Raw genomic sequence first — 24,817 nt, 5'->3', positions numbered from 1 at the left:
TACTCCCGAGTATTACGTCTGGATTAACGAAGAAGAAGAACTGGCCCGCCCAAACAGGGAGGGTATAGCCTGGTTAGAGGATGCGGTGGTTGCCTTGCAGATTTATCTTGAAATCCTGCTACATTATCTTGTGACGACGTCAATGCATCATCAGGTTGTCCCAGGATCCATTGACCACATGTTGCCACCGTTTGAAGATGATGATCGGGTAGTGGAGTGCATCCAGATAAAGTCAAGCACAGAGCCAGAAGAAGATCCGGAAGAGTCTGAATTCAATAATGATGAGGAAGACTTAGAGGAAGACCTGGAGGAGGATCCGAAGAGGAGCCAGAAGTAGAAAAGGGCACGGGAAACGACTCAGGGGATGGTTAATAGAGTTGGTTGATTTCCCCCTCTTTCCCCACTTTGTACCTTTATCCCTAGTTTTCTTTCCAAAAGGGCGAATTATCCGAGCCCATGCAACTCTATGATGTAACCCTTGTTCCCACTTACATCGGTCCAAATTATCAATGAAAACAAATTGCTTCTGATCTAAATGTGTTAAGGCTAAATGTCTGTCAAATATCTGCGAACTAGTCCTACCTCCAGCAATGAGAGGCCCCTGCGAATTCTAGGAATGTGCTAGTTGTAATGTATGAATTATCTACTCTGTGTGATTTTTCGCTCGCATAAATGAAGAAACTGACTCTTGATCCTTTTCTTTTTTACTTCTTTTTTCCTTTTGCTTTAATATTACCCTCAAAAAAGAAAAGAAAGTTGGTTTGTGTCGACCAAAACTGGTGGAACCACCATACAATCTAAGGTTAAAGGGAAATATGTCATCTTCAGAAGACCCAACTGAACATGCTCTGGTCATAGACGACAACTCGAGTCGATCGGAGGAAAATGACAGTACTAGGAATGATAAACACGTGGCCAGGATGGCCCGGGAAATAGAATCCATAGGGAAGAGGTACAACATAATTGAGAACTGGCGCACCTGACCATGACAACACTTCCTCAACCACCCAGATTCCCTTCTTTAGATTCACTTCCAGATCACTTTCCTTCAACATCACGCCAAAACAACAACACTCCAACTTCAACCCCCACTACTCAAGTCATACCTCCAGTAACCCCCGCTAACCCACCAAATCCCCCTATTCACACTCTTTACATCACAGAACCTGCCTATTATCACTCATAAAACTACCCCTACTCATGACGGAGTCACTTTCACCACCAATCAGCACATACTTGTGGCACATGCCGCTACTCAGGAGCGGTATATTCCCCCTGTATATGCATTTCTAAACATACCTTTACAACATCTGTCACGGTCAGGGTGCCTTATGAGATTGACCAATACGCTGAGATAGAGAGAGAAGCCAGGCGTAAGGAAGAAGAGTCAGTATCTGAACAGTTGCAATTGTTGAGAAGGAAAATGTTGAGTCTCCAAGTTGCCCGGGGAAGTTAAAGTTTAGACTGTGAGGACCTGTGTATTTATCCAGATGTGGATATGACAGCAGGGTACAAACTCCCAAATTTCGATATCTTTAATGGGATAGGGGACCCTCACGCATATTTGAGGGCCTATTGTGACAAGTTGGTCGGAGTGGAAAGGAACGAGAAACTAAGGATGAAGTTGTTTATAAGAAGTTTGACGGGAGAAGCACTCACCTGGTATACCCGACAGGATCGGAGAACTTGGCAGAGTACTTCATGAATCATTTTCGATTCAATAAAGATATACCTCCTGATCGGTTTGCACTGGTGAACCTGTAGAAAAAACCATCTGAGTCATTTCAAGAATATGCACGACGATGGAGGTGGGAAGCTGCCAGGGTGCAACCTCTGCCGGATGACAGTGAGCTAACCAAGTATTTAATCCGATCACAGGAGGGAATATACTTTGTAAAGATGATGGGAATGATGGGTCAAAAGTTCCCCGAGTTGGTCAAGATGGGAGATTTCTTAGAAGAGGGCATAAAATCCGGTAAAGTGCAATCCATGGCAGCATTGCAAGCGGCCGGCAAGGCTATCCAGTCAGGGTCGATCGGTAGCAGAAAGAAAAAGAAAGAGGATGTCTTACCAGTCGTCCCTTACTACCAAACCAACCTACCTCATGGAAGCACCTCGTACTCCCCAAAAAACCACTCACCACCACCCACTTACGCTCTAGTCTATAATACCCAACCATATTACCACCCTCAACCAAAATACAACCCTCCTCGAGCCAACAACAACTAAAAGCCACAACGACCATATGCTCATGTCCAAACCACTACTCATCATAATAGACCTATGTATGCACTACGCCCTCATTCCAACTTTGAAGAGATGGGTCCTAGAACTTATACCCTGATTGATGAGCCTCTGGCCCAATTTTTTGATAGGGTAAGAAGAGTAGGATTGATACACCCAATCTAGGGAAGGGTCCCTGAACATCCCTCCAAATATTTTGATGCCACTAAGAGATGCGTGTACCATTTCAATGTACATAGGCACGACACTGAAGACTGTTTCAAGTTGAAAAATGAGATTGAAACCCTGATCAAGAGCGGAGCCATTTAGTACACTCCGACACTACCTAATATGAATCATAACCCACTGCTAAATCATCGAAACCAGGGAGCTAACATGATCACGTTAGATGAAGAATATGACCCAAAGGGAACAATTGTCACTATTGGAAATGCAAAAGCCACAAGGATCCCTCCTTATAAAGCTCTGATCATTACAATAAACTAAGGCCTACAGTGATGGTTCAAACCTACCCGCAGCAACCTACCGATGCTACTTGAGACGAAGAAGATCGGGAATACAAAACCGTCCTATGGACCTACCAGTAAAAGGGAAAGGCCAAAATGACGGATTCTACCGCAGCTCATGGTATGGCTAGGTCTGGGAGATGCTACGCCCCTGAAGATGTCAATCGAGGAAATTCGGGGAGAGAACAAATTCCAAGGAGGAACATAACATACCCAAAAGCTACTGAGTTTTGAAAAAGAATGTCAAGCAAAGAGTATTCTGTGTAAAATCAGTTAAAGAAAACTCTAACACATATATCTATCATGGATATATTAATAAGCTCTGACAGTCATAAGTACACTTTGTTGAACATGCTAAGTGGGGTATGTGTACCAAGTAGCACCACTAGCGAGGCGTTGGGCGCGACAATTGGGAAAATGGTAGAAGAAAACATGATCACTTTCTGAAGAGACGAACTTCCTGTCGAAGGCACAAGTCACAACAAGGATCTTCACATCACTGTCAAATGCGGGGACAAAGTGGTATCCCAGGTGTTTGTCGATGGAGGATCAGGAGTCAACATCTGTCCTCTTTCCACCCTGCGGGAGTTGGGAATTCATTTGAGGGAGGTCAAGGAAAGCCACGTAAGGGTGAGGGCCTTTGATGGTTCACAAAAGGATGTTATTGGGGAAGTTTATCTTGCTTTGCAAATCGGGTCGGTTGATTTTTCGGTGTTGTTACAAATGATAGATATCTCCTCTTCCTACAATTTGCTGCTGGGCAGGCCTTGGATACATATGGCAGGGGTTGTGTCATCTATTTTGCACCAATGCATAAAATTCGAGTGGGGGTGCCAAGAGATCGTGGTTTACAGTGAGTGGGGTCACTTCGCCTATTTGGAGTATGATGTCCCATTCATTGAGGGGCTGGACGGAGTCTCCTTCCACAATGTGGAGATCATGCAGACTACTGAGATGGAAAAGACTGAACAAAATTTGGGAATGCAGTCGCCGTATAGATTGAAGATGGCTGTGAGGGAGATGATGAAATATGGATATAGGCCAAGAACAGGGTTAGGAGCCAAGTCACATGGAATCACAGAGCCAAACAAACATAATTGGCAGAAAGGAAGGGCTGGCATAGGATATCAGCCTCCGGAAGAGAAAGCTCGCACCGTTAGCTCAGGGAAAAAGGTTTTTGTGTCAGAGCACGTTGCAAGTACGAGACAGAGTTCAACACCCAAAGATGATATCGTCGAGGGTTTGGGAAAGATGTTTGTGAATAAAATTGAAGAATGATGTGAAGAAACTGACATCAAGACACCGACTATCATGAATGCCAGACCAGGGGAAGAGCTGCAGAATTGGACAACCAGTCCATCTTTGGTTCTCTAGGAGTCTTGGTAGTATGGAACTGTAAAAGTTTTCTTTTTAAAGAGCACGGTCAATTGAGGCATGTACCGTGTCTGTAAATTTTTGCCATTTGCCTCTTATAAACGCTTAAGACGTTCCCCTTTTGGTGAAATAAATGAATTATTTTCTTAAATATCGCAACTTTGTTTTACCGCTTTATTTATACTTAGTTTTTCTTTTCATTAATCAAAATGATAAAAAAACCGCATTCCATGATTATGACATATAACGAAACCGTTGAGCACAATGAACCGGATTATGAGGAATATGACAAGAGTATGATGCCAGACAATCTCCCGTAGGAGATCGAACACCTGGAGAGTCAGAAGAAGCCCAATCTTGAAGAAACAGAAGTGGTCATTCTTGGAAGCAAAGAAGATGTAAAATAAACCAGAATCAACATTCACCTTGGAGCCGAGCAAAAGGGAAAAATGATTGAGCTCCTCCGACAGTACGTCGACGTGTTTGGATGGTCCTATGATGACATGCCAGGATTAAGCATCGACATTGTTTCACATCGTCTACCCACTGACCCTATCAGACTACCGGTCAAGCAGAATCCTAGGAAGTGCAAAACTGATTTAAGTCAGAGGATAAAGGAAGAAGTGACCAAACAGATATAAGCAAATATAGTAAGGGTCACCAACTATCCAAGCTGGTTGGCAAACATCATCACAGTGCCCAAGAAAGACGAGAAGATCAGAATATGTGTGGACTACCGAGATCTCAACAAAGCTAGTCCAACGGATGATTTCCCCTGCCAAATCTCCACATCCTCATCGACAACTGTGCGAAGCATAAACTGCAGTCGTTTGTGTATTGTTTTGCTCGATACCACCAAATCTTGATGCACGAGGAAGATGCAGAGAAGACAACTTCCACCTTGCCTTGGGGAGTCTACTGTTATAGAGTTATGATGTTCGGTCTCAAGAACGCCGGTGCCACCTACATGAGGGCCATGATGACCCTCTTTCACGACATGATTCATAAGGAGATTGAAGTGTATGCGGATGATGTCATCATAAAATCTCGAAATAGTTCAAAGCACTTGGACAACTTGAGGAAATTTTTTGAATGCCTGCGAAGATATATTTTGAAGTTGATCCCAGCAGAGTGTGTGTTCGGAGTCCCCGCTAGAAAACAGTTGGCTTTTTTGTAAGCAGGAAGGGGATAGAATGGGATCCGTCAAAAATCAAGGCCATCCAGGAATTACCACCACCAAAGAGCAAGAAAGATGTCATGAGTTTCTTGGGAAGATTGAATTATATCAGTCATTTCATAGCCCAGTCCACGGTAATCTATGAACCCATTTTCAAGCTGCTAAAGAAGGATGCTGCCACAAAATGGATGGAGGAGTGCCAGAAAGCCTTCGACAAAATCAAAGTTTATCTTTCAATCTCGCCAGTGCTGGTCCCCCCTGAACCAGGGAAACCACTGTTGCTCTAATTGTCAGTCTTGGATAATGCCTTCGGCTGTGTGTTTGTGCAGCATGATGAAACCAGGAGAAAGGAGCAGGCCATCTACTATGCAAGAAACAAGTTCACACCATGTGAGGCCAAGTATACCTTGATAGAACGCACTTGTTGTGCTCTGACTTGGATTGCTCAGAAGCTTAGGCATTAAATGTCGGCATACACTACGCATCTGATATCTCGGCTCGACCCGCTCAAATATATTTTTCAGAAGCCAATGCCTACCGAAAAGCTAGCTAAATGGCAAATTCTTCTCAGCGAATTTGACATTGTTTACATAACTCAGAAGGCTATCAAAGGATAAGCTTTAGCCGACCACCTCGCCGAAAATCTAGTGGATGAGGATTATGAATCGCTTACCACGTATTTACCTGATGAAGAAGTACTATTTGTCGGGGAGGATATTGCAGAATCATACCCTAGATAGAGAATGTTTTTCGATGGAGCAGCAAACTTCAAAAGAGTCGGGATTGGGACAGTCCTGATTTCAGAATCTGGACAGCACTATCCAGCATCGGCAAAGATAAGATTCCCTTGTACAAATAATATGGCTGAATATGAGGCATGTATCCTTGGAATCAGAATGGCAGTCGACATGAACATCAAAGAACTTTTGGTCATAGGAGATTCTGATTTGCTGATACACCAAGTCCAAGGAGAATGGTCCACCAAGAATGTCAAGATACTGTCGTACCTGCACTGCGTGAAGGAGCTGTGCAAGAAGTTCATAAGGATAGAGTTCAGGCACGTCCCCAGAATTAAGAATGAGTTTGCTGACGCCCTCACAGCCTTATCATCTATGATCCAGCATCCAGATAAGAATTACATCGACCCGATCAAGGTAGAAATCAGGGATCATCATGCCTATTGCTTCCATGTCAATGAAGAACCAGATGGTAAACCTTGGTATCACGACATCAAGAAATTCCTTGCAACCCAGGAGTACCCAAAAAATGCTACGAATGGTTAAAAGCGAGCCCTCAAGATTATAGCAAACCATTATTTCCTCAACAGGGAAGTCTTGTATGGGAGGACCACAGACTTAGGTTTGTTGAGATGTGTAGACGCCGTCAAAGCAACCAGATTATTGGAAGAAATACATGCAGGGACGTGCGGACCCCACATGAACGGGTTCGCATTAGCCGAGAATATTTTGAGTGCTGGATACTTTTGGATGACCATGGAAAATGACAATATCCACAATTCCACAACCTACAAACCACAATTGAATGGGGCAGTCGAGACAACCAATAAGAATTTTAAGAGGATTCTACGAAAGATAGTGGACAATCATGGTTAATGGCACGAGAAGCTACCTGTCGCTTTGTTAGGTTATCATACTACCATAAGTACATCTACTGGGTCAACGCCATACATGTTGGTATATGGCACTGAAGCAGTGATACCTGCAGAAGTCGAGATACCGTCCTTAAAAGTCATTCAAGAAGCAAAATTGGACAATGCAGAGTGGATACGGGTCAGGAAAGAACAACTCGTGTTCATTGACAATAAAAGAATGGATGCAGTGTGCCATGGACAGCTATATCAGAATAGGATGGCTAGTGCATTTAACAAAAGAGTGAAGCCTCGCCAATTCACACGGGGGCAGTTGGTTCTGAAGAAAATCTTTCCCTATCAAGAAGAAGCCAAAGGGAAGTTTGCACCAAACTAGCAAGGTCCTTACGTGGTTCATCGAACACTGTCTGGTCGAGATCTAATCTTGGCAGAAATGGATGGAAGAGTCAGCACAAAGCCTATCAACTCAGACGCAATCAAGATATATTACGCTTGAAGACAAATAGAGTTAGGTTTTTTGATGTAACAGAACTACGTTCAACTTGACTTCCCACAGAGGGATACGTAGGCAACCCACGTAGGGTTCGGTTTCTCTCCCCTTTTTCTCTTGTAACCAAAAAAACCAAATATCACTTTTGTATGCTGCTCGGGAACTATGCTAACTTGGTTTCCTCAGAAAGGAATATGTAGGCAATCCTCATGGATTCAAGAGTCTTTTGTACTTGAACTACGTTCTGGCCTAATTCCACTTGGATACATAGGTTGTCTGAGTGAGACTCGGCCATTTTCATTCTTAGTCTCATCATTTTGCATCTGTTGTAATTGAACTACGGTCCAACCTGATTTTGTTTTGGATACATAGATTGCCTGAGTCAGGCTTAGTCATTTTCATCATATTTTATCATCATCCACGAACTACGTTCAGACATGATTCTATTTTGGATACGTAGGCAACCTGAAAGGGTTCGGTCATAACCTTAGGAAAATTTTGTAATGCATTAGTTCTAATTAGGACACAGTCGCAACATGAAGTAGCCACATTGTTAGAGATGTCACGGAAGATCGACAGTAATAGGACGAAGTCCTCAAAGGGATACGTTTGCGTATAGAGAATCTTTCGTAACATGTCATAATCCAGAATGACGGCATTTGCCTTAAACTAAACAAGTATTTTCAAAATGTTTTCTAAAAATATATGTGTATATAGTAATTTGTTCCATCTACCGAACTTCGTGGCACAATCATGTCAAAGGCTGGGGCAAACCAACACCGTGGTCGACACAAACCAACTTCCCCTCCCCACTAAGAAGTTTTCTTTCAATGCATGGTCAACAAGGAATAAGGAAGTGATAGGACCGCACTGGGGCAAATGACGGACCCGTGCCTCGGAATCAGACAACAGACACAAAAATTTGTACATGCCAAATCGCCTAGTCACCTAATCGGAGCATCTTGTACAAGACAAATACCGACTTCACCAATCGATTACCTGTATATAGCAAACCGTTAGCTCGATCAATCGGAGCACCCTGTTAAAATCGCACGTCAGCTTCACCAATCGAAGTCCTGTATATAGCAAACTGTCAGCTCAATCAATCAGAACACCTTGTACAAATCAAATGACGGCTTCACCAATTGGAGCCTTGTATATAGCAAACTACAAACTTTGCCAGCAAAAGCAATTGGCAGCACCACTCCGTCATTCACGGACATCGGGATAGACAATCACAAACTGCGTTACCAACGTCCTGCCAATCGATGGCCACCACCTAGCTTCGCAATCAAGAGTATCTCTTGGGCATGCTTTCATTTCCTTTACTATTACTTCGAATGTTTTGACGTTTTGCTCATGCAACTTTAGGTATGATTGCGGTTTTTATCAATCACTCACGAACGGAGAATACCTTTACATTTCAGTGCAAAGCTCTCCCAACAACCTGAGATGCACTCTACAAATCAAGCTCTCCTAACAAGCGGAGGCATATCTCAGTGCAAAGCTCTCCCAACAAGAGGAGGCGCACTTTACCAATCAAGCTCTCCCAACAAGCAGAGACAATTTTCAAATGCTCCGACAGCTTCGGAGCGATACACAGCCCGGCTAACAAATCGAGTCAGGATCAAGTGTCTCATCATCCCAATCTCAAATAACGGCTCGCCGGCATCCATGCATTATCATTCCTACACCATTTACATCACATCATAATATATTATGCATTACAATATATTGGTATGCGTGTATTTCGTTTGTTTTGAAGGAACAAACACTACAGCGTGGAATTTTTTCTTAGCAGCAGACCGAACTACAACGCTATAGGGACAGCCAACCCAGTAGCGGGCCTAAGATCTCAGCTCAAGATGACCAGCGAGCTCAACATTTTGAATCACTCAAATTAGGCCGCAAAATTCAAGCGACCACGAGTGATCAACCTTCCGTCTCGCTATATCATCGCAATATGATACTAGGACAGTTCCTGCGAGTGCCGCTTCCCCAAAATCCATACTCCAAAACCACATGAGGCCCGATCCTTATTAAGCCCGAGGTATGTAAGCAATTCAAAGCTAGAATTCGGCCCGATACTCCCGAATCTTTCTAGATTCTTCCTCAATTCAATCTTGCAATTCACATTTCCCATGTCCTGCAATACCTGCCTAAAAGTCGGGACAAAATTAGCTTTGGTTCAATTTCTTTGCCCGAAAACTCTTTCATCATCTCCGGTCAAAGAGGGGCAACTGTTGACGGCCAATTTTGACCCTCCCTTTTAAAATTAATTTATTTATACTTAATAATTTTCAATAAATGTTCTCAAAGTATTCTTTAGTTATGAATACCTATTTCTTCAAATTCTACTATTTTTGGTTGATAAAATAATAATTTCTATACGTAAGGTCTATAATTAATTCCATAAATTACTTCTTAAAAGAGTTAATTAGTTTACTATTTCCATAATTCAAATTAATGTCTTAATGAAGTATTTTTATAAATAATTAATTAATTACAATAATTAGTAGTATTTAGTAACTATAATTTTTACTACGTTTTATTGAAAATTCTTAAGTCTATTTAAATTAATTTCAAGAAAAGGGGATTAAAGACAAAACGCTACAATTGCAATTCTCACTTAAATGCAAATGTCCACCTTTTAAATCATTTCTGGCCCAAACGTGCAAGCCCAAACAAAATAACCCAGTCCAAACACCCATCTCCTTCTCCAAGTTAGCAATCCTTGCCATTCCATGAGAACCAATCAGAGCATGCCACGTCGTCCATCTCTATCACTCACAAAACAAACACAAAGCCATTTAGGTCATTCATTTTTTGATCAGTGGCTCGCGATTTTCACTCTATTTCTTTTTAATTACTAAAACACTCAGATCATTTAATCTTAACCGTTGGATTAAGGAATCCAATACACACCGAAATTCCACCCCAAAAATATTTAATCGCTGATTTATCAGGGCCGTTGATCTAATGATCCTACGACCCAGATTCTATTCCCTACTCTTAATTCAGAGACCAGTTGGTCTCACCCCCCCCCCAACCCTAATCACTTCTCATATCACTCAGCCACACTATTTCCCTTTCCCCTCTCTTTTGTCTCGTCTCCATCGGCTATCAATCTCCAAAGAGCTTGCAAAAATTTGTGAAAGGTCACTCGAAATCCCTGTAAATCATTTCTTTGACCCTGCTACACCACAATTGTCACTTAACATTCCCTTCTTTAATCACAAATTCAAAACGCCCTAATTATGAAACCCTAGGCTCAAAGGTGAAAGCTCAAATCGCCTGAGCTCTGTTACGATCCTTCAAATCAAAGCCTAAAATCACCTTGTCTCCTGAACTCCGTGAATCCTGCTAAACATTCTTTTTTCAATCACAAAATTCAAAACCTTTCGAGTATGAAAACCCTAGCTTGATGATGAAACTTCAAATCGTCTAAATCCTCTCTCGCTCCATCAAATCGGAGTATGCATGAAGATTTTCAGAGGGTTTATCATGAGGATTCTTTACCCAAAGGTCAAACGCAGTGACCTCTGGGTTTTAAGCTTAACCGATGGTCCTCTGCCTACAACAATCAATCTTCTTTCACTCAGGTAAATTCAATACTGAATTTCCCCTCTGTATTCTAATTTTTATTCGATTTGCTATCATCATTACCACGAGTCACTCTCCACTATCCGATTCGAATTCTCTGAACCCTAGAGCCTTAATGGCACTATAAATAGAAGCCTTTAATGTTCTCATCTACCATGACCTAACAAGAGAAAAATCATGATCCAACTATCTAAGAGAAACACACACAAACACTGATAGGTTTAGGGTTCCAAGCTTTAGGTTTCTTACTTTATTTTCTTTTCTTTTGTTGAGTTCTATTATTGGTCTAAACTTGAGGGCTCTGGGATCTTAAGCAATAGAAAAGAGTTCCCGTTTTGTCTGCTACTCTCAAAAAAGTCAACACATCTCTTACTTTTTCCCTTTTGTTCATTTCTTTGAATGATACCAGTGTGCCAAGATAGGTTCTGTACATTGTAATTGTTCTATGGTGTTTAACATGTTAATACTTGAGCTATGTTAGTTTAGGAGTTTTTAGCCAAAATTGTCTCTTATGTTTGGGGGTAAGTCTAACTTTGTCCTTTATCTATTGCCCTGAACACTTATTGTCCTTTAAGTTTGCTAAACTTGAGCAGTTTAGTCTATTTAACAAAAAACCCAAAGGAGACCTAAAAACTAACAGTGATTTATTTCATTGAGTCAACTGGGTAAAGAAACTTTCGGTACTAAAATTTTGCATAACCGATGTAGTGAACCTAGACCTGTTTAACAGGCCGGGTTGATCCGGTTCTGAATCGGCCTAGATCGGTAGTAAACTGGCCCGGCCCCGACCGGTGGAAGGGGGCCGGCCTAGACTGGTCGTTGAACTGGGTCGGGCCGGTTAAACGGTTCAACAGTAATTTTTATTTGCCGGGTTTAACCGGTAAGAAAATATATATGGACCAACCCCCTAACCCCCCTAACCCAGCCCTACCCAGCCCCTTTCCACTGGTCTGGGCCGGTCCGGTTTACTACCGGTCTAGGCCGGTCCGGAACCGGATCAACCCGGCCCGTTAAACAGGTCTAGGTTCACTACATCGGCTCTGTAAAATTTGAGTATCGAAAGTTTCTTTACCAGTTGACTCAGTGAAATAAATCACTGTTAGTTTTTAGATCTCCTTTGGGTCTTTTGTTAAATGGACTAAACATGCTCAAGTTTAGCAAACTTAAAGGACAATAAGTGGTGAAATAAATCACTGTTAGTTTTTAGGTCTCCTTTGGGTCTTTTGTTAAATGGACTAAACATGCTCAAGTTTAGCAAACTTAAAGGACAATAAGTGCTTAGGGCAATAGATAAAGGAAAAAGTTATATTTACCCTCAAATATAAGGGACAATTTTGGCTAAAAACTCTTAGTTTAGCAACTCATTATGATTAGTTGTTCTACTTACTTTAAGTGATGGTCGATTAAACCATAATATATTCTTGCTAATCTTATTTCCTGAGTCTCAATAATCTACATGTTTAAGTTATCATATATTGATGTTCAACATGAACTTCATCGCTTTCATTGACCTACAATAAACTTATCGTTGTCTTGTTGCATCTCTATAGCTTTTGTGAGCTTTGAAGTTGAGTTTATTACCTAATAACCATAACTATGATAATCTGAAGTTGTTTTAGTTTATATCTCTATCCTTTACCCTTAAGCTGGAACTCTAAGTGCTTACATGTTATTTTCCTGCTCATGTCTATTAGACTGCTTCTGAGTTGCTACTATGTTTCTTCATTTTGTTTAGTTTACCTATTGCTTCGATTAACACACTACTGGAAAATAGGCCTATCGCAACAGACAGACATTTTGCAACACTTATTGCATCCGTTCCATCAGGTCGCGTGCCAATAGGTCTATTGCAACGGTTCCGTGCAACAGTTGTAGGACCGTTGCAATAAGCCTATCTGTTGCAACGGTTTAGAAAGCGGCGCCATTTGCCTACCTTTTGCAACGGTTATCTAGTCAAATGGAACGGTTCGAAAACGTTGCGGTATCATTTTGTGCAATGATTGTTGAGGCTATTGCAACGGTTTTTGAAGCTATGGCAACGGTATTAAGAGCAATTGTCACCACTATTTGAAGCTATTGCAATGGTTATTAGGAGCTATTGCAACGGTTTTGTGATCTATTACTTTAATCATTTACCTATATAATAAAATATAAATTACAAAAGGAAACTACTCATCAATAAAATCATGATCCAAAATATCGAATTAGTATTATCCATTTACAAAAGAAAATACATAATATTTTTTGACAATTTAAGAGTTAACATACATAAGTTTGCAAAAGTTCTAAAATAAAAGATCCGTAGAACTTCTAAAAGTCTAACAACCATTAACCAATACTCTTAAGTAAATCTTCAATACTTTCAGCTACCCTTTTTTCATTTGTTTCACCTACAAAATCATCAAAAATAACTTATTTGATTTGGTTACATGGAATTAATTATAAATAAAAGATAAAAGATAAATGAAGCTAATTAAATACTCAACCAAGCAATATTTCTTTTGGGCAGTAAAGGAATTTATTATGCAACTATGCTTAAGGAATTCTTTAACTGTTACTTGGAATGATTGCCAGACAACCAAAGCACAAGTCATTCACTTGGAATAGTTCGAGGGCTTTTTCACCTGACAAAGTAATAACAAGAAGCTTCATTTCTCAATGCAATTTATTGTTTACTCCAAAACTTACTCGTCTAAATGTTGAACTATTAACAATCCAAAATTAAAACTTAGACAGATGCACAAAGTTGAGTGCCTAATCAGAAGGTAGAAAAAAGAACAAGAATAAAACTAGAAACTAGAAACTACAGTTGTGATATAAAAAAAAGTGTTCTCTGCAGGAGGAACTAACAAAACTGATAAAGCCCAAAATTTAGAATAGCATTTTTACTTGTTGCGAACGACCTAAAAGAGATGCTTGGTCCCACTTAAACTTGTTAATCTAGATCAAGCATAAATTGATAGTTTAGGAGTAAATTTCGACATAATATACTTGAACTAGTACATGTAATCTTTACACAAAATAGACTTAAAACATATTCATGCAAAGTTCGAATTTGGCAGTAGATTTAAAAGTTAAACCAAAAATCATGATAAGAAGATAAAGTTTTAGAAGTGGGTCAACAAATTGAGGGAAGTTTAAAATTTCGAGAAATACCTCGGCTTGTGCATCTGTCAATTCAGTTGCTTCAACAAGTAATTATGCAAAGGGCAGTGCAAGACCAATCACTCTACACAAATACAAAAGGGATAATTGTGTGTAAAGATCCTTATCTTATTTCTCATAAAACATTTGTAACGGTGAAGCCAAAGGTAGTAAAGATGTCACAAACATACCTCTGAGGAAATATTAGCACAAAAATTTCTGTAATACTATCTGCAAACCATGAACCAAAGATCATATTTAAAATCTTGGATTCTAACTATAGCAAATCACCTAAAACATAAAGAGTACAATAAAAATAGGTTAAATACCATGCTTATTTCCTTGGAAAAACTTTAAGATATTGCTACTAGCTCCTTTAAACTGTGAAATAGACATCTCCAAGTCTCAAAATTTTCAATAATCTATCATAGATTGATCAGTAAACTTGGAGCTACTGATTCGACAAACTAGATAATAATTTTGAGTATTAAAATATAAATAAACGACCTTATAAACTTGATCCCATCTAACAAAGAATGTCATAGCTGTCATGGAGAGTGAAAGTAATAAAGCAATATCACTTTACCTCCTTCACAAATCAGAGTTTTTACTAACTTCAACAACAACTAGTAATAAAAAGGTTTTAAAGTATATTAGCAAATGTAGAAACTATACATAGTAAGGAGCTCATGCGACATGCTCAAGTCAAAGAATGATTAATTTGACAAAATATAAGTTTGCAAAATAGATTGCCACTGCCACGATATATAAAGAAAAATGACTAACAAATACATGTCACTTACATCTAAAACTGATAATTCCAATTAGGTGAAAGCCAAAAGGACTAAAGAGAATATTTATTTAAGAATAAGGCAGAATAACATGATTAATACTTAAATATTTCTCAAGTTTCTCAAAGCAACAACTTAGTAGTGATAAGTAACAATTACTTCCATAGTAACATCAGATAAGGGAATGAGGCATAAGCACCTGAGATATTTGAAATGGATGTGAATAAGGGACTAGTCCTGAGTAAAGTTATGGTCATGCTTAGGCAATATTTGTTGTGATAACTTCTAGTCCATTTAAAGACTGCCAAAGCATTGCCATAATTCTGCATACAACAGAAACAACATTATCCATTTTCAACCAATTAATCGCCCTTCATAGGAAATAAGTAAGAAAAATATGAACAGAAAGCAAAACAGACCTTTATTCAGAAAAGAGACTAATAGTAGTGATTACAAATGCTTAAGAACTTACAGAAAAGCTATTAAGTATCTCTTGTACATAAACAATACACTCATCTGAGTAAGCTTCAATGTGTTCGATGTAATATTCACTCTGTAAGGAAGGCCCTACCATGGTCAATATTAGAAGACATATAAAAAGCCCTTTCAGTTAACCATTTACCAAACTTACAAGGTCATCAATGGAATGAGTACTCCATTAAAAATAACCAAGAATAAATATTACTCGGATCTCTATTTATCATAATCAGTAGCAAGTCACTAAATACTTGGCACTCCCACAAGGACAAAATTACTGGAGAAACTTACATCTAAAACAAAGTGAATACCTTTCACAACTTTAATACAAGTTCTAGTCCAATAAAACTAAAGCAGATACTTAATAACTCATACCACCCAACTTAAGCTCACACAACACGAGATTAAACATCAATTTCTAAAGCAATTTATTTCAGGGAAAATAATTTTTCCCTAGATACCAAAAAAATAAGTTTAGACCCACACTACCCAATTTAATAGTTCATGAAACAGGAAATCTAATAGAAATTTTATCTAGATTAAATTTTATCTAATAGAAATTTTACCAGAATTGGTGTCACAAGTGCACGAGCTTCTAGAATAATCCAAATAAAGGTCTAAATAAAATAAAGCTGTCTGAAAATAAACAAACACACAGCTAAAGCAAAATAGACGGAGACTTTAGAACTGCGGACGCTATGCAGTTATACCTCAAGTCTCCTCCGAGTAGCTGAAATCCGAGCAAGTCTATGGCACGCCGCTGGGACCAACTCCAAAATCTGCACAAGAAGTGCAGAGTGTAGTATCAGTACAACCGACCCCATGTACTGGTAAGTGTTGAGCCTAACCTCGACGAAGTAGTGACGAGGCTAAGGCGGGTCACTTACATTACCTGTACGCAATATTAGTAACAACAACAATAATAGAAATAAATTAGGTAACTCGTTTATAATAATTGAAGCCAACTCAGCAGTCATAACCAATTATCATTTTCATCAATTCTGTTGCAGCGTGCAACCCGCTCTCACAATATATTCACATTCAGTTCTGTTGTAGCGTGCAACTCGCTCTCATAATATATTCACATTCAGTTCTGTTGCAGCGTGCAACCAGCTCTCACAATATATTCATTTTAATCAACTCTGTTGCGGCGTGCAACCCGATCCCCCAATATATATATATATATATATATATGTCGACTTTTAAATAAGTCTGTTGCGGTGTGCAACCCGATCCTCCAATATGAACTTTTAATAAATCTATTGCGGCATGTAACCCGATCCTCCAATATGGACTTTTAATAAATCTATTGCGGCATGCAACCCGATCCTCCAATATGGACTTTTAATAAGTCTGTTGCGGTGCGCAACCCAATCCTCCAATATGGACTTTTAATAAGTCTGTTGCGGCGTGCAACCCGATCCTCCAATATATTCATTATAATTAATTCTGTTGCGGCATGCAACCCGATCCTCCAATATATTCATTATAATCAATCTTGTTGCGGTGTGCAACCCGCTCCGCCAACATATTCAGTTACCAATTCTTATAGAAGAATTTTTCCAATAAATGCAACAATTAATATAAAATTATAAGGCAACAACCATACAATAATTATGATTTAATTACGAAACAAACAAAAGAAAATAGCAAATTATTATAGAAATCAGAGAGAAAATATGCAGTTTAATATTTAATATGTTAAATGTCAAATAACAATTAAGGCACATAATTCAAATAGCATGTAACAATTAATGCAGGAATTCAAGAATTAATATTCGACAAAGAATATGAGAGAAACAATTATTATAATAATTAATTCATGATTTAAAACAATTTATGATTTTTCAAGTAAGCAGGCAAACAATTAATTTGACGACGTATAGACACTCATCACCTCGCCTATATGTCGTTCACATGCAATTCACATAATAATTAATTTAAGGGTTCTATTCCCTCAAGTCAAGTTTAACCACGACACTTATCTCGCTTTGCAAATTCCAATCAATTACTCAACCACAACTTTTCCTTTTAAATTTATCTCAAAAAGCTTCAACTCTATTCACAAACAATTCAATATACTCAATACGAATCATAAGAATTAATTCCATATGAATTTACTAATTCTCCGGATAAAATCCGAAATTTATTAAAATATTCGGTAGTGGGACCCACGTCTCAAATCTCGAAAAAACTTACGAAATCCGAACATCCATTCCGAGACGAGTTCGCAAATCCGAAGCTCGCAAATCCGAAGCTCGCAAATCCGAAGGAACAATCGCAATTGCGATGCCCTTCACAATCCCGCTGCCTTCGCAAATGCGAGAAAAGTGTCGCATTTGCGACCACTGAACCTCGCAAATGCGAGTAAATGTTCGCATTTGCGAACTTGCCCTTCCCAGACTCTCTTCGCAATTGCGATGGTAACCTCGCAAATGCGAGAGCTGCTGGCCCAGGCTTCTGATAGCAATTGCGATAAAAATCTCACAATTGCGGACCCTGTTATGTTCGCATTTGCGATGCCTGATCTTGCAATTACGAGATCAGAGGCCTGCAACATGTTCAATTATACCAACAAAATTTCTAAGTTCAAAACATCCCGTGGCCTATCCGAAACTCACCTGAGCCCTCGGGGCTCCAAACCAAACATGCACACAAGTCTAAAAACATCATACGAACTTGCTCGCGCGATCAAATTATCAAAATAACACCTAGAACTATGAATTTAGCACCAAATCAAATGAAATTCTCAAGAACACTTTAAAATTCATATATTCTCAATTGGACGTCCGAATCACGTCAAATCAACTCTGTTTCTCACCAAATTTCATAAACGGGTCTTAAATATCATAATGAACCCGTACCGGACTCTGAAACCAGAATACGGACCTGGCACTAATAATGCCAAACATGAATCAATTCTCAAAAAAATAATTAATTTTCACACTTTTAATTTTTCATCAAAAATTCATAACTTGAGCTAGGGATTTCCGAATTCTATTTCGGGCATACGCCCAGGTCCCATAATTCGATACGGACCCACAGGGACCATCAAAATATAGATACGGGCCCATTTACCAAAAATATTGATCGAAATTATCTAAAATCAACTTTTAAGGCATAAATTCTTATTTTCATCAATTTTCAATATAAAAGCTTTTCGGAAACCTGTCCGGACTGCACACGCAAATTGAGGATGGTAAAAATGAGATTTATAAGGCTTAAGAGTACAAATTCGAGTTCTAAAATATAAGATGACCTTTTGGGTCATCACAGTTTGATAGAGAAATGGGTTTATTAGCTCGTTTGATAAGGTGGGTTATGGAAATGGGTTAAGGTTTCACGGGGGGAAAGATTTGGTCATGTGATAGTGTTTTTAGATCTTTTCTAAGAAAAAAAGTAAAATGAATATTAAAATTATTTTGGTTGGTTTAGCAAAATAATAACCGTTCCAATTGATATATTTTTCCAAATACCGTGCCAATAGGTAACAATGTTGCAACGGTTAGGAAAACTATTGCTATAGGAACTTCTAAGGCAACGGTTCCAGTACAATGGTAACAGTTTTACTAATACAGTGCATTGGTAGCCTCAAGACCCTTTGGTAACGGTAGAAACCGTTTCTGTACATCATTTATAGCAACGGTTGTATAACCGTTGCATAAAGATTCGATACCATAGGTCCAATTTCCAGTAATGACATGATCCTATTTGAACCAAATCTCTCATTTCTTCTCTCTGTAATCCTATGTTGAAGCTATGTCATTTTTTCATAATGACATAGGATTCTGTTGAAGCTATGTCATTTTTTCATAATGTGATTAGGATTCTGTTCTTTCTCTCAGTTATAAAGACTGCTAATTGGATGAGTTGAACTTAACTATTTTCTTGATTAGTCAATACCCTCAGCAGCATTTTTATTTGATATCTCCTATATCTCATCTTTAGGGTCATCATGCATCTTTATCTTTTAAAGAACCTAACTACGCTGCCTTAGTCAAGTACTAACTTGATAAAGGAAGTATGATCAACCCTGTATCTATGTGCTGACTTAGAACTAAGCTTTGAGTTAAATATGTCTTGATGCAGTGTCTTTTCCCTTATATGTAACCTTCTGTTTAACTCACTCTAAAATGTGTAAAGTTTTCCCTGTTTACATAAGAATTATCACTGCATTTGAAATATTTAGGTATCTGACTGAATGCTGCATGTTTCTTGCTTAGTTCATGATTATATATCCTGTCAAGAACTGCCCTAATTTTTGTTCTATAATAACTTTGAACCTAGTTTAATCCCTAAAGTCTCACAAGGATCCAGGCCAATGTTATTTGAACTTGATGATTTATTAGGAGTATAATTTGTATAAATCTTTAGGAACTCTATGTTGTGGTCTGTATATTGTATATCTGTTGAAAGTCTCGATCATGTCCTAGATGTCTTCAATAACCAATAGAAAATGACTAATCATGACTGTATAGCCTGAATTTACATTGTTGATTCTCCTTAAAAGTATTAATGCCCAACCTATGAATATGCTGAAAACAAAGTGAGCTAGTTCGCCATACACAAAGAACCTCTATATATGCTGAGTTGTTGTTGTATAGCTTTACCTTTCTTTTGAGTATTGCCTTACTCTAAATTTGGACTATTGTAACATGTTTGTGATGTTTCCGATGTTCACATGTATGAGGTTCAGAATCAGATCTTTTCTTTCATGTGATACATATGTTTGTTTGCTCATCCAGTATAGTCTGTATGTTCTTATAATAGGAGGGAAGGTATATATTTTGAGATAGGTTGTACTTTAGCTTTTAATTTACATTGGAAAGGTCTCATTGGCACTCAGACCCGTAAGAAAAATATGTCGTTAGTGTTTAAGCAGGGAGCGGAGTTCGACTCTAGATTGGGATGCCCTCCCCGGCACAAGCATTGCCCTGGGCCTTGAGTCCCTTGGAAATTTTGAAGTGTCGAGGATCCATAAGGAGCATCAACCTTGAGTGGAGCTTCCTCCATAGTTCTTAATTCATTGACACATTTAGTTTTCTAAGGGTTTAATATTTAATGACAACGAAAGGTTTCCAACGTAAATTATTTGCTAAGTAAAACCACCACATTAATATATAACTTCCCACAATATTAATCATTTCCTTGTTTTAATTATCTATTTGTATACCTGTCATGTATATTAGAATGTGACCTGTTATGTGCATTAGAGTATACTGAGAACATGAAGTACATTTCTAATAACCTTCTTTATTTCTTTCGGACATGTACACATTTGGTCCTTCCGAATGTCACGACCCATAACCTAACCCGTCGTGATGGCGCCTATCGTGATACTAGGCAAGCCGACATTTCCAAAACACTTTCAACATTTAACATAAATGAATTAAGACATTTAAAATGATTAGAGTTTTACTTAAAAAAGGGGTAAAACCCAATAGCATAAGTGCAGAAAAATAGCCCGACATCGGAGTGTCACTGAGTATATGAGCATCTATACCAGAAGCAGTCTAATACAACATCTAAGGAGTAAGAACTGAAATGCGAATAAGATAATGAAGGAGAGCCAAGGCCTACGAACGTCATGCAACTACCTTGATAGTCTCCGGAATCAGCTTCTCAAATATCAACACCCGCTATGACCGGGAACACTTGGATTTACATACGAAGTGCAGGGTGTAGTGTGAGTATAACCAACTTAGTAAGTAATAAAAATAAATAAGGAACTGGAAGGTAGTGACGAGCTATACAAATACAGTTTATTTTCAATAATTCCAGCAAATAATAGACATGCTTTCAAATCCGGCAGTTTAAGTCAAATCAATTTTATACCGTTAAAGTGCAGGTAATCCTGATATAGAAACTTTCAGAAATTTCACAACAATGACAGATAGCAACTAAGTGCCTCAACAAATGAAAAACAAGTATAGCCTCTCTGGGCAACAGTCACTCAACTCGTCACAACAGCTCAATCACTTGGCTCTCAGCCCTCAGTACTCACACTCAAAAGGTACCTGCGCTCACTGGGGGTGTGCAGACTCAGGAGGGGATCCTTTCAGCCCAAGCGCTATATCGCTGCGGCGTGCAGCCCGACCCAATCATATAAGTAGCCATAAGGCTTGTTGTGGCGTGCAACTCGATCCACAGTCCATAAATAGCCATAAGGCTTGTTGTGGCAACCCGATCCACAGTCCATAAATAGCCATAAGTCTTGTTGCAGCGTGCAACCTGATCCATAGTCCATAAATAGCCATAAGGGTTGGTACGGCGTGCAACCAAATCTATATACCCTCACATAGATCACAACTCGGCACTCAGGCCCTATCTCAGTCACTAACCTCTCCAGCCCTCTCGGGCTTTCAGAAATCATACAAATCAGCCAAAAGAGATAATAACAAGTGTCAACAAGAAAATAAAAGGAAACAGAGATATGACTCACAAGTAACACTGTGACAGAGTTCAAGACAGCAAATAGCGGTTAATCAATAAGTACTAGACCGCTGCGGGTCCCAACAGTGATAACATATGGCCTAAGCATGGTTTCTAACATGAATGGCAATCAAATTTCTAGAAGACAGAGGAACATGTAATTAATAATAAGCTATTCGACTTTACAGTCTCACGGGACGGACCAAGTCCCAATCCCCCACGGTACACGCCCACACACCTGTCACCTAGCATGTGCATCACCTCCAAAATAATCACATCATACCAAAATCCAGGGTTTCATACCCTCAGGACCAGATTTAAAACTGTTACTTACCTCAAACCGCGCAAAATCCTACTCCGCAATGACTTTGCCTCTTGAATCAATCTCCAAACGTCCCGAATCTAGCCACAAGCAGTACGATATAATTAATATAGGCTTAAAGAATCAATTCCACAGGAAAAACACAAAATTATAAGCAAAAATCCGAAATTGGCTCAATTTGGCCCCCGGGCCCCCGTCTCGAAATCCGACAAAAGTCACAAAATATGAACACCCATCCACTAACGAGTCCAACCATACAAGAATTACTCGAATACAACCTCAAATCACCTTCCAAAACTCAAAATTTTAGCCTATGAAGTTTCTACTATTTTTTCCCAAATTTATAACTCAAATCCCTAATTAGATGATGAAAATAGTAATAGATTCATGAAATATAGTCCAATCCGGCTAGAATTACTTACTTTAATAATCTTCTTGAAGAAACATCAAAATATCGCCTCACACCGAGCTCTCAAAGTCCCAAAATCGAAATGGTAATCAAACCCTCGAAATCCTATTTTTCTGCACAGTTTTTCCGCATCTGCATACCTACTGTCGCACCTGCGGAATTTCCCTCGCAGGTGCGAAAATGACTTAAGGGACTAGGTCCGCATCTGCGAGCAAGTGGTCGCACCTGTGTGTGCGCACTTACGGACAAAGGTTCGCTCCTGCGATCTTCCCCTCCATCTCACTCTTCGCATCTGCGGAACTTCGAGCACATCTGAAGGCTCGCAAATGCAGAAATGTCCTCACACTTCTGCGCTCCTTCACCCGCACGTGCGAGTACGCACGTGCGGTCTCCCCACCGTAGGTGAGAAACCACCAGATATCAGAAAACTTCAGCCATTTGCCTAAATCCAAATTCAAATTGCTAAGCATCCGAAACACCTCTGAGGCCCCTAGGACCTCAACCAAATCTACCAACAAGTCCTAAAATACCATACAAACTTAGTCGATCCCACAAAACACGTCAAACAACAACAAAAACACGAATAACCCTCAAATCCAAACTTAATGAACTTCGAAATTTCCAAATTCTACAAACGATGCTGAATCATACCAAACCACATCCGATTGACATCAAATTTTGCACACAAGTCATGTACAACATTATGGACCTACTCTAACTTTCGGAATCGGAATCCGACCCCGATATCAAAAAGTCAACCCCCCGGTCAAACTTTCCAAAAATTTAACTTTCGACATTTCAAGCCTAAATTAGCCACAGACCTCAGATTCACAGTCCAAACACGCTCCTAAGTCCAAAATCACCCAACGGAGCTAACAGAACCGACAGAACTCCATTCCGCATTCGTCTTTACACAATTCCGACTACGGTCAAACTCTTAAGACTTAAGCTTCCGTTTTAGGAACTAAGTGTCCTAAAACACTCCGAAACCAAAAACAAGACCTCCCGACAAGTCACATAAGAAGAAACAGATACGGGGAAAGCAGTTAATATGGGAAAGGGGCTAATACAGTCAAAATGACCGGCTGGGTCGTTACATCCTTCCCCTCTTAAAACAATCGTTCGTCCTCGAATGAGCATAGAGACATACCTGAAGTGGTGAAAAGATAAGGATAATGGCTGCGCATATCATGCTCGGTCTCCCAAGTCGCCTCCTCGACCGGCTAACCCCTCCACTGAACCTTCACAGAAGCAATATTCCTCGACCTCAGCTTTCGAACCTGCCTATCTAAGATCGCCACTGACTCTTCAACTTAAGATAAATCCTTGTCCAACTGGACTGAGTTGAAATCCAACACGTGAGACGGATCGCCGTGATACATCCGGAGCATAGAAACATGGAATACTGGATGAACTCCCGCTAGACTGGGAGGAAAGGCAAGCTCATAAGCAACCTCTCCAACATGTCTCAATACCTCAAATGGACCGATAAACCTCGAGTTCAGCTTGCCCTTCCTTCTGAACCTCAAAACACCCTTCATGGGTGACACCCGGAGCAAGACCCACTCTCCAACCATAAATACAACATCGTGAACCTTCCGATCCGCATAACTCTTTTGTCTGGACTGGGCTCTGTGTAGCCTATCCTGAATCACCTTAACCTTCTCTAGAGCATCTTGAACCAAGTCTGTACCCAATAATCTAGCCTCGTCCGGCTCGAACCAGCCCACTTGAGACCTACACTGCCTACAATACATAGCCTCATACGGTGCCATTTGGATGCTCGATTGATAACTGTTGTTGTAGGCAAACTCCACTAGGGGCAAGAACTGATCCCATGAACCCCCAAAATCCATCACACACGCACATAACATATCCTTTAATATCTGAATAGTGCGCTCCGACTGTCCGTCCGTCTGAGGGTGAATTGTTGTGCTCTACTCCACTCGAGTACCCAACTCATGCTGTACGGCCCTCCAGAACCGTGATGTAAACTACGTACCCCGGTCAGAGATGATAGATACCGGTACACTATGAAGCCTAACGATCTTGCTGATATACACTCGAGTCAGCTGCTCGGAAGAATAGGTAGTCATCACAGGAATGAAATGAGCTGACTTGGTCAGCCGGTCCACAATCACCCAAACCACATCAAACTTCCGCTGAGTTCGTGGAAGCCCAACAACAAAATCCATAGTGATCTGCTCCCATTTCCACTCCGGAATCTCTAACTTTTGAA

The 24,817-nt window shown here is 39.7% G+C and overlaps 1 protein-coding gene across 1 annotated transcript; it reads left to right on the top strand.

The window, feature by feature from the left end:
- Positions 1 to 6,044: 6,044 nt before the first annotated feature.
- On the top strand, positions 6,045 to 7,286 carry LOC104111796 (uncharacterized). The gene is made up of 2 exons (XM_070198526.1): positions 6,045 to 6,510; positions 6,946 to 7,286. Exons 1-2 carry the CDS (start codon positions 6,045 to 6,047, stop codon positions 7,284 to 7,286), a joined length of 807 nt encoding a protein of 268 aa, XP_070054627.1.
- Positions 7,287 to 24,817: the final 17,531 nt, after the last annotated feature.

The sequence above is a fragment of the Nicotiana tomentosiformis genome, chromosome 3 (genome assembly GCF_000390325.3).
Source record: "Nicotiana tomentosiformis chromosome 3, ASM39032v3, whole genome shotgun sequence".
NCBI lineage: Eukaryota > Viridiplantae > Streptophyta > Magnoliopsida > Solanales > Solanaceae > Nicotiana > Nicotiana tomentosiformis.
Note: the sequence above shows the minus strand (reverse complement) of the source record. Positions and strands in the feature narration are given on the sequence as shown.